The sequence below is a fragment of the Nyctibius grandis genome, chromosome 5 (assembly GCF_013368605.1).
Source record: "Nyctibius grandis isolate bNycGra1 chromosome 5, bNycGra1.pri, whole genome shotgun sequence".
In the NCBI taxonomy this organism is placed as follows: Eukaryota; Metazoa; Chordata; class Aves; order Nyctibiiformes; family Nyctibiidae; genus Nyctibius; species Nyctibius grandis.
The window spans coordinates 224,492-245,070 of NC_090662.1; the positions used below are offsets into that span (position 1 = coordinate 224,492).

The 20,579-nt window shown below is 53.0% G+C and overlaps 2 protein-coding genes across 4 annotated transcripts; one reads left to right on the top strand and one right to left on the bottom strand.

Annotated features, from left to right (window-relative positions):
• Window positions 1-7,306: 7,306 nt before the first annotated feature.
• Window positions 7,307-9,759, bottom strand: NME6 (NME/NM23 nucleoside diphosphate kinase 6). The gene is made up of 6 exons (XM_068401234.1): window positions 9,649-9,759; window positions 9,440-9,542; window positions 9,311-9,350; window positions 8,710-8,870; window positions 8,285-8,461; window positions 7,307-7,730 (listed from the first exon to the last, which is right to left on the bottom strand). Exons 1-5 carry the CDS (start codon window positions 9,736-9,738, stop codon window positions 8,295-8,297), a joined length of 561 nt encoding a protein of 186 aa, XP_068257335.1. The 5' UTR covers window positions 9,739-9,759; the 3' UTR covers window positions 7,307-7,730; window positions 8,285-8,294.
• A 108-nt stretch (window positions 9,760-9,867) lies between these two features.
• On the top strand, window positions 9,868-18,405 carry RABL2B (RAB, member of RAS oncogene family like 2B). 3 transcript variants are annotated; one of them, XM_068401098.1, is made up of 8 exons: window positions 9,868-9,983; window positions 10,077-10,106; window positions 10,273-10,352; window positions 15,351-15,430; window positions 16,389-16,500; window positions 17,318-17,415; window positions 17,663-17,746; window positions 18,041-18,405. In XM_068401098.1, the coding sequence occupies exons 1-8, from the start codon at window positions 9,874-9,876 to the stop codon at window positions 18,116-18,118; spliced, it is 672 nt and encodes a 223-aa protein (XP_068257199.1). In that variant the 5' UTR covers window positions 9,868-9,873; the 3' UTR covers window positions 18,119-18,405. The 3 variants fall into 3 exon arrangements, with proteins under 3 accessions (XP_068257199.1, XP_068257201.1, XP_068257202.1); XM_068401100.1 differs by lacking the exons at window positions 9,868-9,983; window positions 10,077-10,106; window positions 10,273-10,352 and adding an exon at window positions 10,731-10,852; XM_068401101.1 differs by lacking the exons at window positions 9,868-9,983; window positions 10,077-10,106; window positions 10,273-10,352 and adding an exon at window positions 14,325-14,346.
• Window positions 18,406-20,579: the final 2,174 nt, after the last annotated feature.

Consider the following 20,579-nt stretch of genomic DNA (forward strand, 5'->3'; position numbering starts at 1 on the left):
ATAACAGCACTTTGACACAGCCATTGCTTTGAGTTTAGAAAATCACGCCTTTCTCTTGTGGCAACGATGAACAATTCCTTGTTTCACAAAGAAACTCAGTGGCACGGCATTCCAATACAACCTGGCTGCTCTCCCAGGGTTTTAGATGAAGGCACATGCTGGCAACGCTTGGAGAAACCCCCTCCCACGCTGACATCTGAAATAGGGCTTTGCTGAGACTATCAACACTTGGCACAAGTATTAAAATATACTGAAACCTTGCCAGATGCCAGAAGCTTGGTGTTCAGTTCTGGTAACCCATGTCCATTTTCTCTGGTAATGTCTTCAGGACAGCCTTCATGAGGAGAAATATCGATGTTTATGTCCTCCTCTGGCCTACTGAGGCATATCTAATCTAGCCTTAGGGGTCCAGTGAGAAATCAGATCTCCGTGAATTTGTGAAGTGTTAAGGGAGTTGGTTTTTTTTAAACAAATGCCTAAATTTGGGTGTGTAACCACAAGGATCAGGCCCAGCTCCTGTGAGTAGTCAGCACTTCTGAAAATCAGACTCTTGACTGGGTGCAGGGCCCTCACCTTCTCCAAGCATGTGTTGCACCTCCCAAAAACCAAGTGTACCATTGTAAAACCGGGAACGTCTCCAAGTCATGTTTCCCTGCTTGTGTTGAGAGATGCATTCCTCCAGCTCAAGGATTCTTCTCAAGCAAACCCCAGTATCACCACAGCAATCCTGCCAGCTCACTGTTAGTGCGTTCCACACGTGCACAAATGCTTCCTTTGGACACAGAGACAAGGACAACAGCACAATTCCTGGTTCTCAGGGTGGCAGGAGTCTGCTTGCTGGATCCAACTCCTACCGAAAGCCCAGTGAGCTCCATGGTCAGACAAAGCTGCTCTGGGCTGTATCCAGGAAACCCTCTAAGGCCAGAGATCCCACAGCCTCTCTGAGACCCTGCCCCACTACTTAATGGTCCTCAGAGCAACTGTTAGTCCTTACATCCAGGTGGAAGGAAACCTCTTGAACCTCCAGCTCTGAACCCTCTGGAGGTTTTGGTTGATGGTAAATCAACAATGTGTCCTGGTGGCCAAAAGGGCCAACCATATCCTGGGGTGCATTAAGCACACTATAGCTAACTGGTTTAAAGGAGTGATTGTCCCACTAAACTGTGCCTCAAGCACTGTGTGCAGTTTTTTGCTCCACAATGTAAGAAGGATATAGAAATATCAGAATGTGTCCAAGGGAATACAACAAAGATGGTGAAAGGACTAGAGGGCATGACTTATGAGGAGCAGGTGAGGATACTAGGTTTGTTCAGCTTGGAGGAGACTGAGATGACCTCATTGCTGCCTACAACTTCCTCATGAGGGGAAGTGGAGATGGAGATGCTGATTTATCTCTGGTGTCTGGTGATAAAACGCGACGGAATGACTTAAAGCTGTGTCAGGGGAAGTTCAGACTGGATATTAGGGAGAAGTTCTTCACTGAGAGGGCAGTCAAGCACTTGAACAAGCTCCCCAGGGAAATGGCTACAAATCTGTCAGTGTTCAAGAAGCGCTTGGACAATGCTTATATATATGAGTTAACTTTTAGATTTCCCTATGTGGAGTCAAGAGTTGGACTCAATGACCCTTGTGGGTCCCTTCCAACTGAGAATGTTCTGTGATTCTATGAACTTGAAACCTCCTGTCTGAATTTTGCCTGCTGCCTCTCATCCCTCCATGCCCCATTGTGATGAGCCTGACACTGTTTTCTTGATAACCTCCCCACAGGTACCAGAACGCTGCTGTTTTGTTCCCCCCAAAGGGTGGGGGGGACATATCTGGATGTGATCTCCGAAGTACTGAGTAGAGGGCCATAACACCTCCCTCGTTCTACTCTCTTTGGTTCTGCTCACACAGCCCAGGATGCTGTGGGCCACCTTGGCTGCCAGGGCACATGGCTCACTCCTGTCCGTCTTGCTGCCCTCCAAGGGCCCTTTCTGCAGAGCTGCTGCCTGGCCAGGCATCCCCAGCCTGTCTTGTTGCCAGGGGCTCCTCCTTCCCACGTGCAGGACTTGGCATTCGTCCTTGCTGAATTTCATGGGTCCCTTCTGGCTCATTCTTCCAGTCTGTCCAGGTCCCTCTGGATGGCAGCCCTGCCCTTGAACATATTGACTGGTCCCCTCAATTTGGTGTCACCCGCAAATTTGACAGCCGTGCACTCTGTCACTTCTTTTACATCACTAATTAAGATGTCAAATGGGACAAGCCCCAGGAGAGACACCTGTGATGCTCTACTTGTCCCTGGCCTCCAGGTAGAGCATGACCTGTTCACCACCACTCTCTACACCTGATGATCCAGTGTTACACCTCTGCTTTCACTGACCTTGCTGTTGCCTTCACTTGCGCAGGCTGATGGCACTTTTCATCCTGCCTTTTCTGCACACACTCCTGCTGGCTGGGCAACCTCTTCTGCCCTGGCTTTCTGTGGCCGTATCTGGCCCAGGAGTTAGTGGTTTGTTAATGGCAATGCTTCTCCCTGCTGGCTGCAATGGGCTTGGGCTCTTCTTTTCCCTCAGTGATTTTGACTGCCACTGGTGCAGTTTTGATGGTACTAAACCTGTACTGTCCACTGCAGATGTCATTAAACAGATTTAGGACAAACTGTAGCTCAGGCTTGTGTGTTCTCTTTTTCCTCTGAACAGCCCTTTTTAAAAATCTCCATGGGCAAAGAGGACACAGCCTCAAGCTTGGTCAGGGGAGGGTCAGGTTGGACATGAGGAAGCATTTCTTCTCAGCAAGGGTCATTAGGCATTGGAAGGGGCTGCCCAGGGAGGTGGTGGAGTCACCATCTCTGGAGGGGTTTAAGAAAAGCCTGGCCATGGCACTTAGTGCCCTGGTCTAGTTGCCATGGTGGTGTCAGGGCAATGGTTGGACTCGATGATCCCAGAGGGCTCTGCCAACCTGGTTGATTCTGTGATTCTGTGTGATTTTCTTAGAAATACCCCAGTTCTAACACTCACTTATCTAACTGATTATAGTAAAACACCCTGTTTTACTACGCTATCAACACAGTCAAGTGTCCTGAGCTTCCAACTCCCTTATACCAGCCAAATGTTGCCGTACTGGAGTAGGTCCTGTGGAGGTCATAGAGGTGGTTGCGGTTGGAGCACAGGACACACAAGGAGAGACTGAGGCTGCCTTGTTCAGCCCAGAAAGGAGAAGTGAAAGGGAGACCCTGCTGTGGTCTGCAGCTGCCTAAGGGGAGTGGGGAGAGAGGATGGGTACGGACTCTTCTCACAACTGCATGGTGATGAGAAGAGGCAACAGGAGACATCCTCACTGGATGTCAGGGAAAAATCCTTCAGGCACTGGATCAGAGTCCTGAGAGGCCACAGACTCTCTGTCCTTGGAGATACTCAGCACTCACCCGGCCACAGCCCTGAGCAGCCTGTGCCAGTGGGTCCTGCTCTGAGCAGCACTTGCACCAGGGCCTCCTTTCCACCAGCACAAGTCTGATTTCTGGAATAAAATTCTCACCAGGTTTTGTAAGAACAATATTTATTTTTTTCCCAATGATTGCCTCGGGGAAAGAGTTTCCTTTGGGAATTTTTTTTTGAGGACAAATTGTAGAGTTGCCTGTTATCCGGACCAGGCAAGAAACAACAATAAGCAAAATTTGGCATTTCCAGTCTGGCCTACCCCAGATAGGACAAAAGCCTCACACTGCATCTTGTGGGAGTGCTCATGGATCACTGTCTTTTTTTTTCCTAAGACTTGACAAGGAGATTTTTTGGGCTGAAGAAATGTCATTGTCTGGAGCTTCTGTTCAATTTAATTGACCACTTGTGCCATATTCTAGAAAAGGTGGCAATGAGGGTTGCACCCGCATGATCCAGCTGTAAACTGGCCAAAGCTGACCTGATTTACTTGTGTTTGTCATGGGCTAAGAGCATCCCCAAACTCAAACACCGTGATCACGCAACGTAAAGTGATGTTACCCTGTGGTATCATCCCTGTGTTGCGGGGTTTTAGGGCAGGTCAACACCTACACCAGCCCCAAGGTCACTGCTTCTTCCTGGCCAACTTGTACTCGGAGAGTGACAAGGAAAGTCTTTGCGCAGCACTTTCTCCTGGTCCTTCCTGGACAGCGATGGCACCTGCTGCCCCAGCCCCACTCCTCCCTCTTCCTATGGCCAGCCCCATCCTCCTGCTGCTCCCCCAAGGCTCCTCACCCAGGCTTGGGCAGCACGTCTGCCCCAGGGGCCAATTAGTGCACTTTAAACAAGATGCTTTAAATAGAAGGCTGAAGTTTGAGAGAGAAGTTTTCTTGTTTCCAGTCTGCCTGCTCGGGACCCATTCCCCACAGTCCTCTCTCCCCAGAGAAAATGCCACTTGGGTTTAGTGCCAATTACTGAAAGCCTAGAGCACCTCACTGCCTCACCCAGTGTGTTTGTGAGACTGGTAAACGAGGCACAAAGAGGCTATTAAAAGTTTGAGGCAGTCACTGGTGCAATAACTTGGAAGATGTTTACATCTGCTGTAATCAACTGCATCATCATGAGACACGGAGAAAGAATGTCGTTGTTCTACAGACTTGCCATCTCCTGAACGTTGACACTCTAGTCAAAAAATACAAAGTTGTTGAAGGTAAGGAAGGAGAAAAAGGTAAGTAATTTAACAGTGCTTTAGCAGTCAATGTGAAATACCTGAGTGACAGTAAACTGTATGGAAAACACAAGTTACTGCAACAGCCAACACAAAGCCCAGGTTCCACAGCCCCTTGCGGTGCCGACTGCACCTTCCTGCCCAGGTTCCTGCTCTCCTCCGAGGCAGCGTGCCTGCACCACGCGGGTCTACTACAGCCATGCCAACAGGCTGTTATGGTATAAAGGGCTGTGTGGTATCCCCAGCTTTTACTGGGAGCTGCAGGTTCCTGACCCCCCTGGGGGGGGGTGCATAGGGAGATACGGGTCTGTATTTAGTGCAGGACCCACTCGGTGACTGGTGTGAGCTGGATCACAGCCACGTGTGTGGAGCAGGCACCACGACGGGTGCTGCAGCAAAAGCACATTGGCCACGGCCACAGCATCTGATCTCAGCACCTGGAGGGACACCTGCAGCATGAAGCTGAGCCGGGGGTTTTGATAGAAATGGTTGTTTTACAGTTTTAGATATGAACTTGATTCACTATTGGAGGAATTTAGCAAGAGTGTGGCCACCCTGGAGGTGAGGACATCGCAAGCCTTGAGCAAATGGAGGGAGCAGAGCATGAGCCCTGGAGAAAGGTTTTACAGGGAAAGAGAGTGCTGATAGCCAGAACTCAGGAGACACCAGCCCTGATTTCTTGTCCTGTTTGGAGTAACACATGGTGTAGCACAAAGATACCGACTCGCCTGCGCTACTCATTCTGTGCTCTCCTCCACCGACACTCCACCCATGAGCCCCATTTCAGCTTAATCCCTGCTATCACGGGCAAAACAATCTCAGCTGGAGGAATGCCACTGAATTTATTGCCAATTAACATAAACTTTTAATTACTGATTCAGAAACTGAAGAAAAACCAAGATGACAAATAATTAAACAAACACTCAGAGAAACACCTTTCCTCTCCTTCCCCAGGCTCAGCTTCAGGCCAACACCTTTTCTCCCCCATTTCTAGTCTCAGCTCCCCTTGTGTCCCCACATATTATGCTCAGTTCCTCCCAATCCCTCTGGTGAGCTGACGGGAGGTTGGGGTCAGTGGGTTGTGGTTTCTTTTGCCACTCATTACTTCTTCCTCTTCTACTGCTCTTCCCTTCTTGTTGCTTCTGCTCAGTCATGCTCAGAGGGCTGGAGCCCCTCTGCTCTGGAGACAGGCTGAGAGAGCTGGAGCTGTTCAGCCTGGAGAAGAGAAGGCTCTGGGGAGACCTTCTAGCACCTTCCAGTGCCTGAAGGGGCTACAGGAAAGCTGGAGAGGGGCTTTTGACAAGGGCATGGAGTGACAGGACGAGGGGGAATGGTTTTAAACTGCAAGAGGGGAGATTGAGATGAGATGTGAGGAAGAAATTCTTTGGTGTGAGGGTGGTGAGAGCCTGGCCCAGGTTGCCCAGAGCAGCTGTGGCTGCCCCCTCCCTGGCAGGGTTCAAGGGCAGGTTGGATGGGGCTGGGAGCAACCTGGTCTGGTGGAAGGTGTCCCTGCCCGTGGCAGGGGGTTGGGACTGGATGGGCTTTAAGGTCCCTTCCACCCCAAACCATTCTGATTCCATGGCACACCCACGGGCTGCAGTCCCCTCAGGGGGTACCTGCTCCAATGTGGGTCCCCCACAGGCTGCAGTTCCTCAGAGGTGTCCCTGCTCTGGCACAGTTCCTCCCTGGGCTGCAGCCCCTTCAGGGAGAAATGGGCCAACAGGAATTTCATGAAGTTCAGTGGAGGGAAATGCAAACTCCTGCACTTGGGCAGGATGATACCGTGTGCCAATACTCAACTGGGGCGCCAGTTTCAGTTTGTTCCTGGGTGTCCTGATGGGCAAAAAGCTAACCACGAGCCAGCCATGACCCTTTGTGGCAAAGGCAGCCAACAGCACCCTCAGCTGCATCAGCAAGAGCACTGCCAGCAGGTTGAGGGAGATCCCTTCCCCTCTGTTCAGCACTGGTGAGACCACATCTAGAGTACAGTGACCAGTTCTAGGCTTCCCAGTACAAGAAAGCCTGGGCAAAACTGGAGTCCAGCATGAATATGATTAAGAGATTTAAGCATCTGACATGTGAGGAGAGGCTGAGAGCTGGGACTGTTTAGCCTTGAGGAGGCTCAGAGGGGTTTATCAATGTGTACAAATACCTGACGTGAGGCTGTAGAGAAAACCAGTGGTATCCAGTGCATAGACAAGCAACAGGCACAAACTGAAATACCAGAAATTTCACTTAAACAGAAGAAAACTTTTTTTTTTTTACCATAAGGGTGATAAAACAAGGTCCTGAGCAACCTGCTCTAGGGGACCCTGCTTTGAGGTGGGGACTCAACTAGAAAATCTCCAGGGGTCCTTTCCAACCTCCAGCTTTCTGTGACTCAGACAGACGTGGCACATGTGGTGGAGCCTGTGTACCACGGGTGAGGGCTCCAGGGCGTTGCCGCAGAGAAGGCACGGGTGGGGCACGTGGGTACACGAGCAGCAGGTCAGTCCTCTCCTTCCTCCCATAATTCAGACCATCCCCACCTCAGGGGCTTTATTGCTATTTAGTATTATCCTTTCTGTGTTTGATCTATCCTTTTTTCAGTAGCTGGTGTCCAGCCCTTTCCAGGACTGTGGAAAAGTCAAGTGCCGATTACAATAAAGACAAGATTTGTCTCTTTAGACCTGAGTGAACCACTTGTCTTTCTTATAAAGATGCATCTTCCTTTACAGTGCTAAATAGGAGGAAGTTATTAGATGCCAAAGAATTCATGGCTTGGGTCTGTTGTTTTCACGTTGTAAAGACAAAGACCTAGTAAAGACAGAGGTGCCTGAGAAAGAATAAAACCACAGGCAAAACAGAAGTAATACTGTTCAGGGAAGACTGTGCCAAAGAGATTCGATCCATCTCAGTGCTGGAGGTACCAAGGCATTAACAAGGTGCAGCCTCAGCTTGCACAGGTAACAGCTGTGTCCCCAGTGAGTCCTTCTGCAGTGCCAGCCATCAGTGACGCTGCCAGACCGCACCACGTCGTGGTTGGATGTGTCCGTGTGTCCCTTGTGACGGAGCAGGCACCTCACCAGTCCATACATTCTTCAAACCTGCCAGTAAAATAACAGAAAAATGATGAAAAGATAAAGAGTAGCTTCCCTTTGATCTGGGACACGATGCACTGGTAAGTCTGGGCCTCAGTCTACAGCTGTAGTGACTAGTATCACTGATGCCAGTCACACATAACGGTGGCCAAGCCAACAAGCTGCTTGTCCCAAGTCCATCACAAAGGTACCTTCACCAGTACAGTGCATTTGAAATCACCCAAACGAAACTCACTCAGTACAACACGGCACCTTAATTAAATCAGCACTGTAAGAAGCTATGAGGGGGTCAGTTTAAATGGATTAAAAACTCCTACAGGAATAGAGCTGAAAATGCATCAAACAGGAGAACACAAACAAGCCTGTCAGAACCCTGCGCTGCACCTCACAACCAAGTCCTCATGCACCACCATGTTATAATGTTATCAATTATCCACATAATTAAATGACTTTGCCCACATAATTTACAAAGGATATGGAACCTGGTGCTTCAATGCCCAGTAAGTCTACAGGCAATGAAGTCTCTGAGTTGCCTTTAGGCATTTTGTTACAAACCATACCCCGGGTAACTCAGGCCAGCTCCGCTTCCTCATCCCTGAGCACGCAGTGGACGCGCTCCTCCGCGTTGTAATACACCCGCCCGAAGCGCAGGCGTGGCTCCTCCTGCTGGTACCAGAGCTGCTCATCGAACTCTGGGAAGAAAAAAGCGATTTCTCTGCTGGCTGATGCTGGTGAATCTGTTAGAAAAGAGATGAAAAGAAGATGAGATTCCAGTCTAGCACCGCAAACACGTGCTGTGTTCCAAAGGGAAGGGCAGAAGCCGTAGAGAAACATGCCAGGCTTGGTCACACCAGGACAGGGGTGAGTGGAGTCTGCAGAAGTGAGCAAACCATCAACTTCACTCCCAGAATGGAAAGCAAGCAAAGGCAGACAAGATACCATCATTCACCGAGCTCCAACCCTCAGCCAAGAGGGACAGGTCTACCTGAGCCATGAGTGGTATTCCTGGTGTCGGTGAGGCCATAAGCTCCTCGGATGGAGTCCGGGACACTGTTTCGGGCTCGGAATACTTTGGTGGGTCCCATCAGGGATCTCCAGAGGGGGACAGCATTCTCGTGGGCCAAGATATAAGCCCACATGGGGCCACTGAGAAAAGGACCAGGGAAGAATAGAAGTAGGTAAGGTTATAGAAGGGCACAGCTCCTTCATTCTTAAAAATACAGCGAGTGCGAAGAAGCAAGGAACTGCAACTGCCCTGCAGTGCTTTCTGGGAGGGGACAGAGCCCTACCGTGGCACCAGACACCGAGACCGCGGCTCAGAGGCAAAGCATTTGCATGAATGGCCTCCTCCTCGGTGACGGCACCCACAGCCTTTGGGGATGCCACCTCACCAAGTACTACTGGCGCCACAGCAGAGTGGGCTCCTGACCCTTCTCCACCCCGTGCCCAGAGCCTCCTCCCTCGGTGCACCACAAGCACCGGGTCCTGACGAGGCGCGTCCCATGCCGAGGTGGGCCCATCCCGACGGAGGGTCCGCCTGCGCAGCAAAGTGACCTTCCTCCGCGCGCCCCGGGCACGGCAGGTACCTGGCCATGAACTCCACCAGCCGCTGGTAGAAGAACCGCCCTGCGGGAGAAAGACGGCCCGATCGCACAGCCCCGCTCCGGGACACCGGCGGGGCCAGGCCCGCCCGCCCGCAGCGCCGGCTGCCCCACCTGCGTGCTCCCGGTAGAAGCGGCGGCTCTCCTCCCGCCCGCAGCGCAGCTCCTTGGCGCGCACGATGAGGAACCGGTTGCTGAGGATGGTTTCGTGCACGGCCTGCGGGAGAGGGGGGGCGGCGGCTGGGCGGGCGACGCGCACCGCGGGCCGGCCCCACAGACCGGGGCGGTGCGGGGCGGCACGGCCCGCCCAGCCCAGCCCTCACCTCCAGCACCAGCGGGTGGGCCACGGCGTCCGGCTTCAGCAGCGCCAGCGTCAGCTGCAGCGGCCGCCCGCAGCGCCCCGCGGCCGCCATGACACCCGCCCCGCCGGGCGGCGTCGCGCCGGTGACGTCAGCGGGGCAGGGCGTCGCGGACGTGACGCATTAACGAGGCGGAGAGGGGCCGGGCCGGGCCGTGTCGCGTAGCAGCGGGGACGCGGCGGCGGCGCCATGGCGGAGGCGGCGGAGGCGGCGGAGCAGGCCCGGGGCGAGGCCGCGGCCGGCGCTGAGGAGACCGTGAAGATCATCTGCCTGGGGGACAGCGCCGTGGGCAAGTCCAAGTGCGTGGCCGCGCGAGCACGGCGCCGCCGGCGGTTCCCCCCCGTCCGCTCGGCCCGCGGCCTGACCGGGTGCGCGGTGCTCTCTCCCCGCAGGCTGCTGGAGCGGTTCCTGCTCGACGGCTTGTATCCTTGCGGGGCACCCGCCCGGGCTCCCGGGCCCGCGATCGGAGCGCGGCGGGAGGCGCGGCCCGGCCCGGGGAGCCGCGGCGGGCCCGGCGGGGGAGCGGGTGCCCGGTCGCCGCGGAGCGGGGGGACGCGCTGTTCCGTGGGCTCCTTAACGCGGGCGCAGCCGCCCCCAGCAGCTCTCCACCTTCGCCCTGACACTCTACCAGCACCGCGCCCGGGTGGACGGGCAGGCGGTGCTCGTGGGTAAGTGGGGAGCGCCCTGCGCGGTGGGCGAGGGGGTGGCAAACCGCGGTGTGTGGGCAGGGAAATGGGGGAAGGAAGATCAGAGTGACTGAGATCGGAAGGGACCGCTGGAGGTCATTGTGGCTAACGCCCCGCTCAGGCAGGGCCACCTACAGCCAGTGCCCAGGACCATGTCTGGGTGGCTTTTGAATGTCTCCAGGGAGGGAGACTCCACAGCCTCCCTGGGCAGCCTGTGCCAGTGCTCAGTCACCCTCACAGGGGAAAAAGTGTTTCCTGATGTTCAGAGGGAACCTCCCGTGTTTCAGTTTGTGTCCGTTGCCTCTGGTCCTGTCCTGGCTCCACCTTCTGTACCCTCCTTTTTCAGGTATTTGTGCTCGTTGATGAGATCCCCCCTGGGCCTTCTCTTTGCTAGAAGAGTCCCAGCCCTCTCAGCCTTTCCTCACAGCAGAGATGCTCGTGTCCCTTCATCATCTCCGCGGTTCTCCCTTGGACTCTCTCCAGTATGTCCATGTCTCTCCTGTGCTCAGGAGCCCAGAACTGGTCACAGTACTCCAGGTGTGGCCTCACCAGTGCTGAGGAGAGGCACAGGAGTACTTTGCCTAGTGCAGCCCAGGATGCCTTTGTGGCCAGGGCACATCGCTGGCTCCCGGTCAGCTCGGTGTCAGCCAGGACCCCCAGGGCCTCTCCTGCAGAGCTGCTTTCTGGCTGGGTGGTCCCCAGCGTAAACTGGTGCAATGGGGTTGTTCCTGCCCACGTGCAGGACTTTGCACTTCTCCTTGTTGAACTTAATGAGGCTCCTCTCAGCCCGTTTCTCCAGCCTGCCCAGGTCCCTCTGGATGGCAGCACAACCCTCTGGTGTATCAGCAGCTTCTCCCAGTTTTGTGCCATCTGCCAGCTCGCTGAGGGTGCAAGCTGCCCCATCACCCAGCTCATTAATGAAGGTGTTGAACAGGATTGGACCCAGTATTGACCCCTGGGCCTCCAGCTAGACTTGATGCCGCTGATCACCGCCCTCTTGGCTGGCCGTTCAGCCAGTTCTCAGTCCACCTCACCCACACATCAACAGCTTCTCTGAGAGGCTCTTAGGGGAGACAGTGCCAAAAGCCTTCCTGGGGTCCAGGTAGAGAATGGCCACTGCTCTCCCTCACCTGCCAGGGAGGATCACTGGTCAGTCACCAGGTTCTTCAGCTGTGCCAGTAATCTTTTACACTTGACTTCCAGGCAAGGGGATATCTAAGTCAAAGTTTGTTTTTTTCAAGGAATTGAATACCTGTCAAAGTAATTGCTGCAAGAATCCTGGAGAGCAGAGAGCCTTGCTCTTTCTTGCGAGCTGGGTATTATGTCAGTTTAGCTACAGCAGGAAACTGTCTTCAGGCTCTTTTCCTCTGTCAGTATAGTAAATAGGTGAGCAGAAATATGCTGTATGCTAATTACAAAATAGTTTACAGTGGGATTTAGCTGCCTCTCAGCACCACTTCTAAAAGTCCGTGCCACAGATTAATAGATCTGCTATTTTAGTTGCTGGTTTCTTAATACACTTTAACACAATCATGCTATTATTAGTCATCCTTTTACTGGGTATTTTTGATTGTTTAATTACTTTAGGTGCATGTACCAATTGCTGTATTTCAGGCTTATAGAATATTTACATTCTTTCTCTGGATATGTCCAGCCTGTATGATCTTATAAAACACCACTTGTTTTATCTCAACCTTTTTTTTGATAGACTAGGAGCATCCCAGCTTTATCAGTCATCTGTTTGTCTGGAAGGGACTGTGAGAGGTCACCTGGCACATCTCTGCGCAGGGGAAGCTCTTTGCTTAGGGATACTCTTCACTGATATATATGTATTTTGTGTATTTAAAGGCTTCAAATGACAAAGGCTGCTTAGGCCGTTTGTTCCAACATGTCAGGGTTCTTACTGCTAGAAACTCTTTCTGTTTAATGCAAATCTTCTTTTTTTCAAGGTAAACCAGTTATTTCCTGTGTTTCCTGGACACTGAACAAGTGTTTTCCCCTTCCTGTTTGCACCAGCTTTCTACACGGTTGAACACTGTGCCCAGAGAGCCAATTGATCCTGGGCTGCATCCCCAGCAGCGTGGCCAGCAGGTCAGGGAGGGGATTCTGCCCCTCTGCTCCGCTCTCGGGAGACCCCCCTGCAGTGCTGCGTCCAGCTCTGGGGCCCAACAGAAGAAGGACACGGAGCTGTTGGAGCGAGTCCAGAGGAGGCCACGGAGATGCTGAGAGGGCTGGAGCCCCTCTGCTCTGGAGACAGGCTGAGAGAGCTGGGGCTGTTCAGCCTGGAGAAGAGAAGGCTCCGGGGAGACCTTCTAGCACCTTCCAGTGCCTGAAGGGGCTACAGGAAAGCTGGAGAGGGGCTTTTTACAAGGGCCTGGAGTGACAGGACGAGGGGGAACGGTTTTAAACTGAAAGAGGGGAGATTGAGATGAGATGTGAGGGAGAAATTCTTTGGTGTGAGGGTGGTGAGAGCCTGGCCCAGGTTGCCCAGAGCAGCTGTGGCTGCCCCCTCCCTGGCAGTGTTCAAGGCCAGACTGGATGGGGCTGGGAGCAACCTGGTGTGGTGGAAGGTGTCCCTGCCCGTGGCAGGGGGTTGGGACTGGATGGGCTTAAGGTCCCTTCCAACCCAAACCAGTCTGTGATTCTGTGATTCTGTTTCTTCTCTGTTTTAGGGTAAACACCCACACTTTATTCTGCCTTTTCTCTTGTCATTCTTTATGATTCTTCTGAATTCTGTTCAGTTGGTTCATGTTTGAAATGTGTTTTACAAAGATAAAGACTGTTCTTCATCAGAGTCTTATCAGTGTACATCATCACTTTGAGGGAGGGAATGCAATTCTTAAACAACCAATATCTGTGATACAGCGCAGCATCACCCCCCTGTGTTGCCAGTTGCGTTGTTCCTGACCTGGTTAGTAACAATGGTTTCACTAATAAACTAGTGCAAGTGACTGGGATGGGGTAATTAATTTAGTTTATTGACAATTAATTGTAACAGGATAGTGAGAAGTAAAACAAAACTAAAAAGACCTTCCCTCCACCATCCCTTCTTTATTCCCAGGCTCAACTTCACTCCTAAATCTTCTACCTCGTCCTCCCCCCGAGTGGTGCAGGGGAATAGGGAATGGGGATTGTGCTCAGCTCACAACACTTTGCCTCTGCTGCTCCTCACACTTCCCCTGCTCCAGCGTGGAGTCCCTCCCATGGGACAGTCTTTCACAAACTTCTCCATCTTGGGTCCTTCCCACGGGCTGCAGTTGTTCAAGCACTGCCCCAGGGTGGGTCCTGTCCACGGGGTGCGGTCCTTCAGGAACGGACTGCTCCAGCGTGGGTCTCCCACGGGCCACAGGTCCTGCCAGCAGACCTGCTCCTGCATGGGCTGCTCTCCACAGGCCACAGCTCTGCTGGGAGCCTGCTCCAGGGTGGGCTCTCCACGGGCAGGTGCGCCTGCGGCGGCATGGGGTCCTCCATGGGCTGCAGCGTGGACATCTGCTCCACCGTGGTCCTCCAGGCAGAGGACACCTGGACACAGAGGGACCACGTGCATCACCATGGTCATCACCACGGGCCGCAGTGGAGTCTCTGCTCCGGCGCCTGGAGCACCTCCTCCTCCTCTTCTTCACTGACCTCGGTGTCTGCAGGGCTGTTGCTCTCACATTTTCTCACTCCTCTCTCTACAGCTGCCACACAGCGTTTTTTGCCCCTTCTTAAATATGTTACGTCGTGGATTGGGTGTGATTTGGCCAGAGGTGGGTCTGTCTTGGAGCTGACTGGAACTCTTGGAGCTCCACCTGACATGGGGTCAGCTTCTGGTGTCTTCTCACTAAGTAACTTGCTCTAGTTTAAGTAATTCATCTGGCCCGTGTTATACAAGAGTTCACAGTGTCTCCTGTCTTCACCTTTTATGAACATAATGCTGGTCATCCGAGGCACCTCGCAGAGAAGACCTGTCCTGAAGTGTGATTTGGAAAGTCAGGTAGTTTGACCTGAAGGCTTTAAATTGTGCAGAATTACCACCTCCCTTCCTAGTTTGATTTTCACTCTGCTGAGCTGTTTGTAGTGGTAGAGTTAGGATGGCGTTAGGATGTGGTGTATTTCTTCACTCTGTGAATTTTGTTTTTCCCAAGGATTTTAAGGTTGTTAAATTCCTCTGTTCTGGCATTGGTGGGGAAGTTAATTTAGGGACATTCAGGAGGTCGTGGTCACTGGTACCTTTGTGTTCCTTATAAGTGAGGATTCTGAAATGGCACGTTAAAAGGATCAGGCAGTTCTAGAAGCGAAGCAGAACCACCCAAAGTGGATGCAGATGTGGTCTGAGGAGGACTTCTCTGTAGTTTGGGCAGTTTAAGAAGTCACCATCCTGCAAGTCTGATACAGCATCCAGTCAGAAACTGATTTCAGTGCCAAGTAAACACTAAGGGAAGTGGCTTATTTGGCTTCAGGTGGGGTGGCATGCGTCAGTCTAGCTGACAGCAGTAGAACTACGTGTGGTGGTTCTTAGTAGAAGCTGTGTAAATTTATACAGCAAATGAGACACAAATAGTAGCCTGTAAAAAGAGGAGTGGGGGGAGAGCTCTACCCGCGATGACAAGCAGAAAAAGGCGTTAAAATGCTGACGACTGTTCAGGTGTGCCTCATGATACCTCCTCTACCAGGTCCTTAATGCCTTGGGACCACTCTTTGCACTTTTGACTGGCTTTGTCTTACCGTCCTTCGTCAGTCCTGTCTGCTGATGACTTCTCCTTTGCTAATGTGTTTACAGCGATGTTCAGTGTCAGCACAACTTGTAGCTAAGCCTAGCTAAGAAAATGTCCTAGTTTTGCATAATCTCTTAGCCCTGGAGTGTTTCAGATTAGTGAGGTGAAACCTAATGTGTGACCCTGCGTAGATGGGCTGGCCTTTGCGTCCTGGGTTTGGGTTGTGAGGAAAACAGAACTTGGAAGGTCATGTCATTCTGAGCTTGTTTTTTGTGTCTTGCAGACTTCTGGGACACGGCTGGACAGGAGAGGTTCCAGAGCATGCACGCGTCCTATTACCACAAGGCCCACGCGTGTATCCTGGTAAGGGCAGTGTCTCAGCTCTGATCTGGTGGGACGTGGTCTGGTCACGGTCCCAGCTGACACTTGGCCTGTTTGTTACTTTTTATGGTTACTCTGCCTTGTATTTCTTGTCTCTTCCAGTGGTTTAAAAAACTTTCCTATATGGTTCTTTCTCCCCTCGTCAGATAAACCCAGTGTAGCTGGGTATGTTTAGCTCTCCTCTGTCTCTCCCGAGAGCACTCTTACCGTGTTCCCTGGCCTTCCTGTCTTCTAAACTTCCTGACTTTGGTCACTGCGTTTCCAGTAAGGTGCTACGTACAACTGGCTGGACTTGTTTAGGAGCAGTCCTGTCGGAGGTGATGTGAGGGAGAGGGCATTCCTTTCTTGTTCTGTGAAGTGACTGTTGAATTATGTGGTACCAAACTGTTCTGACACGTTCTGCAGGGGTGCTACCTAAGACGTTCTTCTCTGGTTTCTGCCCTTTCTATTTTCCTATACTTTCTGCTTCCCATTTATTAGCTCAGATCAGTCTTGTTTCCTGACTCCTAACCCACTTAGGTCTCTTGGTTTGTGCCCTTGCTCTAACTTTCCACTATTTCTCATCACTTGTGAGCATCAGTCAACTCCGTTGATACTTTAATTGTTAAAATAGAGAAGCCTCACCTCTGACCCCACTTAGCAGATCAGAGCTTTCCCAGTGCTGTTCTCTGTCACGGGTGATAGGGTGCTTGTCATGGTACAAAATAAGAATGTAAAGGAAAATGAGGGACTGCCTCCTGCATCATGCAAAGAAACGGGCTGGCTGCATGTTTCAAGGCTTGCTGGATGTTCTCCCTTTTCTTTTTCATCCTTTCTAACAACGGCCAGTCTCCTTCGTTGATGTCCTCCTGGGAAAATTCTGGATTTTGTGTTTGGTGCAGTGGGTGGGTCAGGAGCTGTCCCGCTCTTGGCCCCATCATAACTGGTTCTTTTCTGGAAGGTGTTTGACGTGCAGCGGAAAGTCACCTACAAGAACTTGAACAGCTGGTACAAGGAGCTGAGAGAATTCCGCCCAGAGATCCCTTGTATTGTGGTGGCCAACAAAATTGACGGTGAGTGTATCTTCTTCTCTCAACCTCTTGGGATTGTGGTGTGATTCTCTTCTGACCTGGCTGAGGAAGAATGTCACTCACCTGGTAGGTCCAGATGAGTTCTTGAACATGACCCTCTCAGAGCTGTATTTTACCAGACAATAGCTGGGTCCTCTGCTGACCTTGCATGCTGTCTTGTAGGCTCTTGTCCTTGTTTTACTAGCAATTAAAAATACACATTTGATCCATTTAAAGCTTATTCAAGTGATGTCCTTCCAATTCTGTCCTTAACATGCTGCCCATTTTGTCTAGCAAAAATCATAGAATCGTTTCTATAAATCATGGGGATGTGCCTGGAAAACATTCATAGTTGCTGCACAGAATCACAGAATCCCAGAATCAACCAGGTTGGAAGAGCCCTCTGGGCTCATCGAGTCCAACCATTGCCCTGACACCACCATGGCAACTAGACCAGGGCACTAAGTGCCATGGCCAGGCTTGTCTTAAACCCCTCCAGAGATGGTGACTCCACCAAAGTGGTATGTTCTGAGCTGCAAAGCGTGATTCCTTTGTAGCACATCAGAATCCATCGGTACGTTAGTCAAGCACGATGGATAAACCAACGAGACCTCTTTTCTTTTTGTGTCTTCGTGCCAAGGGTTGCTGGTGCTGTTGCTTTTAAAACCCTGTAGCTGTTGCGGAGGACTCTCCTAGGTGTGCTGCAGTGAGGAGGCCTTGGCAGCTGAGTCAGGCTCTGGTCTCTGTCCCACCACTCCCGCGTGTCGGATTCTGCCCACAGCGATGTCTGACTGACCACTTCTCCTTTCTCTGCCCCCAGCGGATATGAAGGTGACCCAGAAAAGCTTCAACTTTGCCCGGAAGTTCAGTTTGCCCTTTTACTTCGTGTCTGCTGCAGATGGCACCAACGTAGTGAAGGTAAAACCTATCTGTTTGGCTCAGCATCCATGAGCCCCCTGTGCAGTCCAAGGACGTGGTGGCTGCTGTAAGCACAGAGAGCAGCAAACGGGCTAGTGCATCTGTTTGGCTGCTTGTGAGGCCCTGGTGGCTATAGGTAGTTGCAGAGGTTTGTTTTTTTTTTCCTTGGGGTGTAGGAACAGTTTCCATACATTAGAGAAACGCAGTGCCCCTCACTTTGCCTGACAAGCTTTCTCCTTCCCCTCAGCTCTTCAATGATGCTATCAAACTGGCCGTTGCTTACAAACAGAATTCAGGAGATTTCATGGACGAGGTCATGCGAGAGCTGGAGGTAAGGAAGGCTCTGCTTACTGTGCTCCTCCTCAGTGATTAGCAGCTCTGCTCTTTTTTCCCTCAGGGGAAGCAGTGCCTGTGGCAAAGGGTGACACTTTGCAGGCATGGAAAGATTTGCCTTGTGCTGGTGACACCATGGGGTTTGTGTGCTGCTAGTGTCTGGGTTGGAAGGGGTGAGGTGGTGACCCTCTGAAGAGCCCGTGCTGCCCTAGACTGAATTTGAAAGAACCACAGCAGAGTGTAGCTGTTGCTCTCATGCCTCTCATCAGTTCCTTGTCCTGCTCCTTTACAGAGCTTTGACCTGCAGAAGAGTGAGAATTTGTCGGATAAAGAGGAGAGCTGCCCTGAAGAGAAGGCCCCGTCTGCCTAAGCCCCGGACCCGGAGTCTGTTTATCCCTTTGCTCCAGACTCCTGGGGCTGGTTCGAGCTGGCCTTCACAGAGGAGGTGACCTTCCCTGACTCGACCCTAGCCACGGCACGTCACGGCGAAGGGAAGGGCGAGAGTATCCATGTGGTTGCTAGTTACTGCGTGCTCCAAGGCAGAGCTTGCCAGGAGAGCTGGGCCGCTCTTGGACCTGCAGGGAAGGGTCCTGCCCAGGTGCTTTAGTGGTACCTGCTGGAGAAAACACCCACTAAAGAATATTTTTATAAAGCTTTGAGCTGTGTCCTTCCTGCACTTCTGTTACAAGGCAGTCCAGTTACTATCCAGTGCAAGTCCAACTGTCAGCCCTCCCCGCTGCTCGCACAGCCTCACCGTGCTGCCCCTCTGTCCACGCCTCTGATCTCTGCTGCAGAGTTTCTTTGGGTTTCCTTCCCCGTTGTGTTACAGTAGACTTCTGAACACGAGGGGTTTCTCCTTTCAGGTCCACTAGAGCTGAACCAGGTGGACTCTCACACCCAGGAGGCTTGTCCTATCCCAGCCTGGTGGATGTGGCTGCTCTGTTCCCATGTGTGTTCGAGCGCCTTACGCTGCATTCCAGAGAGCCACATACACAATCACACAGAGATGTGCCCAGTTAATGTGAACATCAACGCCCTTACCAGCACCCACGGGTACGTAACCACCACTTACACCAACATGAGCACAGCCCAGTCCTTTCCTGCCTTCCCAGGTGACCAGGACTGGATGTTTGCTAGTGAAACACCCCCCCCTTCACTCCCTAAATTCAGAAGCGCAGCGTGTTCATCGATCCCCAAACAACAGTGTGGAAATTAGGTCCGTGTAGGACCTGTGGCTGGGTGTCAAGCTCCTCACCCAGGTGTTGGTGCAAACCTGGGTCTTTCTAGATCCGTGTCTCCTGGGTCATGAGCGCGTCCAGCCCCACGTTCCCTGGTGCACTGTGCACACCCCAGGGATCCCACCAGCCCTGAGACACTCGGTGTTCCCAGCTGCTGTCCCCAGACCTCCAGACCTTCTTCCACGGCGCCCTCGCCCTCCTCTCTTGCAGGCACGGCTTCAGCCCTTCCGAGTGACCCCGGCCCTTTGTGCCCCGCTCTCTGCCCGCAGCCTCATTGTGCAGGGCCCGTGTGTGCGTGCACCGTGTGAGCGTGCACTCCACACCCGTGTGCTCCCGCCGCAGACGCGTGCTGTGCCAGTGCAGCGGGTACATGCGAGGCTGTGGGTGCCTGCGGGGGCTGCCTGCCCGCTCCCCCTGCCATCTACCCGCTGCCCCCTGCCCGCTGCCCCCGCCCCTCCAGGCATCATGGCCACCAAGGGAGCGCTGGGCACCCCGGTGGCAATAGTCCTTCCCGGATTTGTGGCTGTTAAGGAGAAGGCAGAGGACGGGTGGGAGAGGACGAGTGGGCAGGACGGCCTTGGGGTCTGCGTGGGCCGAGGGCAGAGCGCCCGTCCCACGCGGGCAGGGGAGCAGCCCCGCAGCTCGGGCTGTCCCCGGCGAGCTGCGTGCTTGCACCTCCCTCGTCCCCACCGCTGCAGGCAGAGCAGGGCTGTGCTGAGGCTGCCGCTGCCCCGCAGAGCTGCTTCACTCTCTGGACAGGTGCTGGGCAGGTTGGATCGATGGGCCGAGACCAACGGCGTGAGGTTCAACAAGAACAAGGGCCGGGTCTGACACTTGGGCCACACCAACCCCCCGCAGCGCTACAGGCTGGGGGAAGAGTGGTTAGAAAGAGCCCTGGGGGTGCTGATGGACAGGCGGCTGAACGTGAGCCAGCAGTGTGCCCAGGTGGCCAAGAAGGCCAGTGGCATCCTGGCCTCTATTAGGAATAGTGTAGCCAGCTGTTCTGGGGAAGGGATCGTCCCTCTGTACTGGGCACTGGTGAGGCCGCACCTTGAATCCTGTGTCCAGTTGTGGGCCCCGCACTTCAAGAGAGATGTTGAGGTGTTGGAGCGAGTGCAGAGGAGGGCGACCAAGCTGGGGAAGGGTCTGGAGGGTCTGAGCTGCGAGGAACGGCTGAGGGAGCTGGGGGTGTTTAGCCTGGAGAAGAGGAGGCTCAGAGGTGACCTTAGTGCAGTCTACAACTACCTGAAGGGAGGTTGTAGCGGGGTGGGAGTCGGCCTCTTCTCCCAGGCAACCAGCGCTAGGACAAGAGGACACAGCCTCAAGCTTGGCCAGGGGAGGTTCAGGTTGGACATGAGGAAGCATTTCTTCTCAGCAAGGGTCATTAGGCATTGGAAGGGGCTGCCCAGGGAGGTGGTGGAGTCCCCATCTCTGGAGGGGTTTAAGAAAAGCCTGGCCATGGCACTTAGTGCCCTGGTCTAGTTGCCATGGTGGTGTCAGGGCAATGGTTGGACTCGATGGTCCCAGAGGGCTCTTCCAACCTCAGTGATTCTGGGATTCTGTGATTCTGTCTCTGCTTTGTGCTGGCAGCAG